The 6,003-nt window shown below is 36.4% G+C and overlaps 2 protein-coding genes across 2 annotated transcripts; both read right to left on the bottom strand.

The window, feature by feature from the left end:
* Positions 1–177: 177 nt before the first annotated feature.
* KAFR0B00150 (uncharacterized protein) lies at positions 178–552 on the bottom strand (the record flags this gene model as incomplete). The annotated part of the gene is made up of 1 exon (XM_003955400.1): positions 178–552. The coding sequence occupies one exon, from the start codon at positions 550–552 to the stop codon at positions 178–180; it is 375 nt and encodes a 124-aa protein (XP_003955449.1).
* A 2,864-nt stretch (positions 553–3,416) lies between these two features.
* Positions 3,417–4,322, bottom strand: KAFR0B00140 (uncharacterized protein; the record flags this gene model as incomplete). The annotated part of the gene is made up of 1 exon (XM_003955399.1): positions 3,417–4,322. The coding sequence occupies one exon, from the start codon at positions 4,320–4,322 to the stop codon at positions 3,417–3,419; it is 906 nt and encodes a 301-aa protein (XP_003955448.1).
* Positions 4,323–6,003: the final 1,681 nt, after the last annotated feature.

Genomic DNA, 6,003 nt, shown 5'->3' with positions numbered 1-6,003 from the left:
TTGCTGTGATGTCATCTTTATATTCAGCACTGTAATTTTCAATAAAGCTGTTAGAAACATCTTTGTTCACATTATCGTAATTGTACGTAACATATGTCACTTGAAAACCATCGTCACCTGGCATTTCGCTTCGTTTGGTTATATTTTGCGAAATGTATGGCGAATTTGGTTCTGAATTCAGGATGGCTTCTGCCAATGATTTAAAGTCCCATCACCGAAATTCACTGCCACATGATTACCGTATTCACTGCTGAAATGAATATATGGCTGCAGAGGCAAAACATTATCATCTCTCTTTTCATATGTATCAGTGAGATTAAAGGCAGAAATTAATTGAAGACCTGATGCAGTAAAGGATTCCGTCCAGTTTCTCATTTCATAAGTAACGTTTACCATATCACTAAGACCTCTTTTAGTGTAATAATCAGTTGATCCTCCCGCTGAACTGTCGAAACTTATGGCGACTGCCGCAGCAACTATAGTCGTCAAAATAGCACCGCCGAGGCAGCAAAGGTTACTCGCGGCACACTTTTTGCAAATAGCAGCAACCATACCAGTCCATCCAGCAACGGTGTCCCATCCAATGTCAATAACAACTTTGCCGCCGCGAAAGCTATAGTGACCCCTTTTATTATACCTTAAGGCTGCAACAGAGCTTGCGAGTATAAATACCGCCAGAACGACATTCTTAAAGCAATTTGAGAACTGCAATAATCTATTACCAGTGATCTGATTATACCTTAATGGATAATATATTATTTTAGAAACACCCAGTTTTAGCCACCTTTTATACTTTTCAATTCAATAAATTGCTTCGCATTTGGAAAATTTTTATTCACTGCTGCATTAAATAAAGTTGTTCCAGTATGCGTGGCCATCTTCTAATGGGTTAAAGTGTTGCCGGTAGTATAAGCCAGAACAAAATTACTGAACTTTAGTAGGTGCTGTAGTATTTTGTTGGAAAGAAAGATAGATTTGAAAAGGAACCTTATAGCTGCAAGAAGTGTATTTATTATATTCTTCGCCATTAGGCATATTCTTAGGGAAGTACAAAGTGAATTAAAACAAACTATGAGCAGAAGACTTAAGTACACAGAGCCTAATGTAGAAACTTTTTTACCCGCTATTGCAAATGCTTTTCACGCTTGATTTTCAGAATTTATAAAAGTTTACGCTAAGGCAACTTTGGACTAGGAACCTTAATTGGCTAAGCGAATTGCACTTTTACCGCCAAGTTTCAATGGTAAGCGTGGAAGTCTATGTTCGTTTTGTTTCTTCATTAGTGTTTCATCTTGAGCATATAGCTCTTTTACCTTCTCCTGTGCAGATAATAATCGTTTAATAGTTGTACAAAGTTATCTATCTTTTCCACATCGACTTTTCGATCTAAAGACGACCAACAGTATGACGTATTTATTATCAAGAATAAAAAATATTGTATAGATACCTGAGAAGCTTAGATTTCTTTTCTATTTTTGGAAACCTGCCTTTTTTCAGGGCCAAAAGTTTTTCACTTTTGCGATTCTGTAAACGGGAATTTGGTGGGGGGGGGTGAAAGACGCAGAGCAACAGGGAAATTGACGCGAATGGGGGACGGTGCAATCGAAGTAACGCTTGGCGCGTGCTCGATGGCAATCTGCGCAAGTAGAATACTCTGAAATATTCGCTATTTTAGATGTATAATCGTAGTACTGTCAGCCTATGAAGTCGTGAGTTGTTGAATTTGTTAAAAGGCGTCCAATGCTTAATGTATATTAAAAGCAAAGAACAAAGGCTAGGCTAACTTCTACTGTTAAGAGTCACTCAATATGCAAAGGGAGTCAATTCCTTTTAATACAATAAACTATATAAATTCACATCAAATATTACTAGAAACTATATTTGATTATATTTTTCTCTGTATAAGATAATTAAGGAAAATCATCCTATTGATTCATATTTGCATCCTATTGTTACCTTTTGTCCGCCTCTAATAACACTTCACCTATTAGCAACTATATTGTTGTGGAACTATTTAGCGTCTCAGGGTTGGTCCGACAGCCAATGCAGTAGTTTGCATCATCGATGGTTGAAAATTGAAGGTTCCAATGTAGTATTTTAGATACAATGGTATATCTCAGTTCCGGTAGATCTAGTTCATGCAAGGACTTTTCGAGTTTCTGTTATAGGAGCTTCTTAATTTTAGTTGTTGCTAATCAGTGAATTCAAAAGAAATTAGGTTTGAGCAAGAAGTTTCACATGGCGTAGACACCAAACCCATAACAAAATTCAACGAGCTATGAAAGGAATCTCTTTAAGAAATACACCCAAGTTTCATTAGGGGACGAATTACTGAAAAGGTACCCTTTAATTATATTTCTTTGTATGTGCTTTATGTAATGAAGATATAGCAAATAATGCCCAAGACACCCCATCTCATCATACCTTCACAACGTATATCATCGAAAGTCAGCTCGCTTTCAGCCTCGAGGAATTTAATATAAACAGCTGAAGGCCCGTTATGAAAGAATGAAAGACATGACCCTATTGTATTGTTTGGGATTTCTGTATGGAGAGCTTCGATAAGAAGTCTGTTTAATTCAGTAGCCTCGGCATTGAAAGCGGAAAAGGAACTCGATTCTCTTTTATTCTTCGAATACCTATAAATTACATAATTGATTCTCTCTTCCTCCACCATTAGGTAACCTCCAAAACTACCATCTGCAGCAGATAGCGACTCATAGTCACTAGACCAAATATTACTGATAGACATAGCAATAGAAGATATCATGTCAGTCGTTGATATTTTGGATAACGCAGAGCGGTTGTTTGTCATTGTCAGCAACATGCATTATGAACACCCTTTGCTCCATGAACCAGTCATATAAACTTGAGACTTCATACTCATTGATTGGCGGAAGGGTACCATTAATAACCACTGATCCACCGAACATCGTACCTAAATGAACAAAAAGATCACTATCAAGATGAACATGTGGCCCTTTAACATCAGCATCAAAACCAAAAAGGCGAAATCTATTTTTAGTGATAATACATATTCCCATAATATTTGTATTTTTGTCTTGATCGGCGATAGAAGGGGCTGCGATTCGATAATCTGCACATAAATTATTCATCACAATATAGGTAATGTAAAGTCTATAAAGTTCATTCGAAGGGCCAAAGGGGTTATCAGAGGCTAAGAAAAAGTAATTGATGGAGGCTTCCTTGGGGCCATGGAACAAACATCTGGGCCTATATGCAGTAGAGGCGCTGGCATTTATTCAGTACGAAAGAAACTCAGTTACAAATAAATTTCGAAAGGCAAAGAATTGAGGCATATACTATAACGATATATCACAGATCATAAATCTTAAAATAAGCTACCATAGTAAAGAAATTTCTTTTTAAAATTTTGTACGATAGAATGAAACAAATTAAGCAGATACTGTACCAGCCACAGACCCTGGTGCATCCCAACCGGAAACCGCTTCACAAGCAACGTCACTAAAATTCATCTTACTATCAGCCATAATGAATTTAGCATAAGCAACTCTAGATTCATCATGGAATAAAGTGACACATACCCCTGTTATACCTCTTGGAAATTTGGTATCAATAGCTTCGATCAAGACCACTTCCAAGTCACTACCTTTTGCAAAGTTACAACCATGACCATTTTTCGAATACTTGTAAATTATATATCCGAATTCTTTACCATCAACTTTAACAGTGTTCGAATAGGAGCCACATATTTGAGTTGAAGAGTGCTTTTTATTGGATGAACCATCGGTTACAAGGCCGTAAATGTTACTTACAATGGTCGAAAGAGTATCAACTAAGGAAATGAAAGACATCAAAAAACTAGGATTACTTCCTTTGTAAGCGGTGCTAGCAATATGGGACGTAGCATTCTTATAAGAATCAACAATTATTTCTCTGTAATATCCTTTCTCAAAATTTTCGAAAGTCTTATTAGAAACGTTTGTGCCTGTGAACAGAGCATTCAATTGACTAAAAAGTTTCATATCAATGTAACTGTACAGCTCATTGGACTCTTCTTCATATAATTCGGAATAATTTATTATGTCAATGGTACGAATAGCTACAATACCTGTTTCATTGTTTTGAGTTATCAAAGATATGTCTTTGGTAGGATGATTGTTATATAATTGACTCAATAACTGAAAAGTGATGTAGGGCCTGTATAAGTCGTCAGTTGGGAGGTAAGGATTTCCACGAGCTGGTGAGAAGTATTTTGCCGTTACCTCGTCAGTATTGTTTGATAATAGCGTTGTGCTATTGTTTTCAGTAGATACTGCGGCATAGGTTAGAAGGCACATTGAAGCGATCAGGGCTGAAAAAGATTGATATTGAAAAAACTCATTCGAGTAGCCTCTAACCTCATATAGCTATCGACTAATCCTTTTATTAAATATAAAGAAAGAAGCTAGGGAAAATGAAACCTGAAACACGCCAAAGAAGGTGTCTTGAATACAATTTTTGCCGGTAGTAGAAAGTCTGCTTCGAGCATGGATAAAAATCACAATCAATAAAGCAGAGATCAAATTGTATGGAATCGCACAACTTCAGAAGCTGCAAGTAACATACCATGCATGTGTCTCGGTATCTAGCACTAATCATAAGAAACTGCCGGTCCAAGATCAACTATAAAATGGTTTATACTTCAGAATAAATGGCTGCATATGTAGCCGGCAGTGGTAGCGCAATCCAAAAGTCCTTTTCTAATATGCATCTGGTTCATGCTTCGACTAATTAAGAGCAAAATCTTGTGGTTTCCTGGACAAAATTTTCAATGCTACCTATAATCTCAGAAGCAACTGTCTGACAACATCGTCTTCTAAAGGCCAATAATCTTTGGCTGCAAAATGTTTTCTTTCTTTGTGCAAAAACCGAAGTTTTAGAGATGGGAACCCTAAGCAAAAGCATTATAATCCGCAGAGAAAAAAAACTTGATACTATAAAAAGCACTTCGTTTATAGTTGCTCACATCCCGCTAAGCAGCCATTTATGTGAAAAAGACAACCTAAGATGGGCAAAAGAACATCGACTTACTTCCTATTTTGCTAATCAAAATATACAAAATTGCGAAGAAATTGAGAAGCGAAACCTCAAAGCAGTTGAATCTTGACCGTTCGGATGGTAATACCCTCAGGACAATGCACATAACTACCTCACTTCCTCTGAATCCAGTTGAGTAATGGCACCAAAGAGCAGACAGTTCAAATTCTTATTAATATGTTTTTTATTATTAATAAATATTCGGTTTTAGTTTCTAAGGGTCTTAATCTAGCACGTTAGCGACTGATACATTAATACGTAGTTTTATTCCCGCTGTCTTGGTCTATATCCAGTTGTTAAGGGCACATAACACATTATGCACCGATATGATATATCTTGAAATTTTATACTTACTTCAAGATACTTGCTTATCTAATATGCTGAAAATGTAAACTGCCTGAAAGAAGCAAGCTACTTGAAAATATTACCTAACACTGGAATTTAGTGTATTTTGGTTGAAGAATGCCCCTGCAGGATGCGCTCAATGCATATATTGCTTTTTAGACCGCAAGGTAAAATTGTTTCTCTTCCGTTGCAGTCACAAGAACAGCTACAATTTCAAAATAATATTGAATCAAAATCAAGCCAATTCGCACTGTAAACTTCATATGTCAGTATATGGATTGAAATCCTAACTCGAGCTGAAAAACCTGAACTTGAAAATAGATTTCTGCGACTACTTTTTGTTGGCGTATGTTAGATACCGGGCGGGGACCTTTTGTAGTCATAGTAGGACTATTGTTTATTTGAGTCATAATTACAGTAGCAAACACTGGACAGTAAAGTAGTTATTATATAATACAATCTTCTATGGTATAGAATATACATGGGAGAAAGAAAGTCTAATAGATAAAAAATGATAGAAGATATAAGGCCTTATATATGTTGGCTTTCGCACGATTGTAAACATATATTGAATATGTGTTACGGAAGGGCCACTAG

This window comes from Kazachstania africana, chromosome 2 (genome assembly GCF_000304475.1).
Source record: "Kazachstania africana CBS 2517 chromosome 2, complete genome".
NCBI classification, from domain to species: domain Eukaryota; kingdom Fungi; phylum Ascomycota; class Saccharomycetes; order Saccharomycetales; family Saccharomycetaceae; genus Kazachstania; species Kazachstania africana.
The sequence above is the reverse complement of the archived record's forward strand: the minus strand, read 5'-3'. Positions and strand labels throughout refer to the sequence as shown.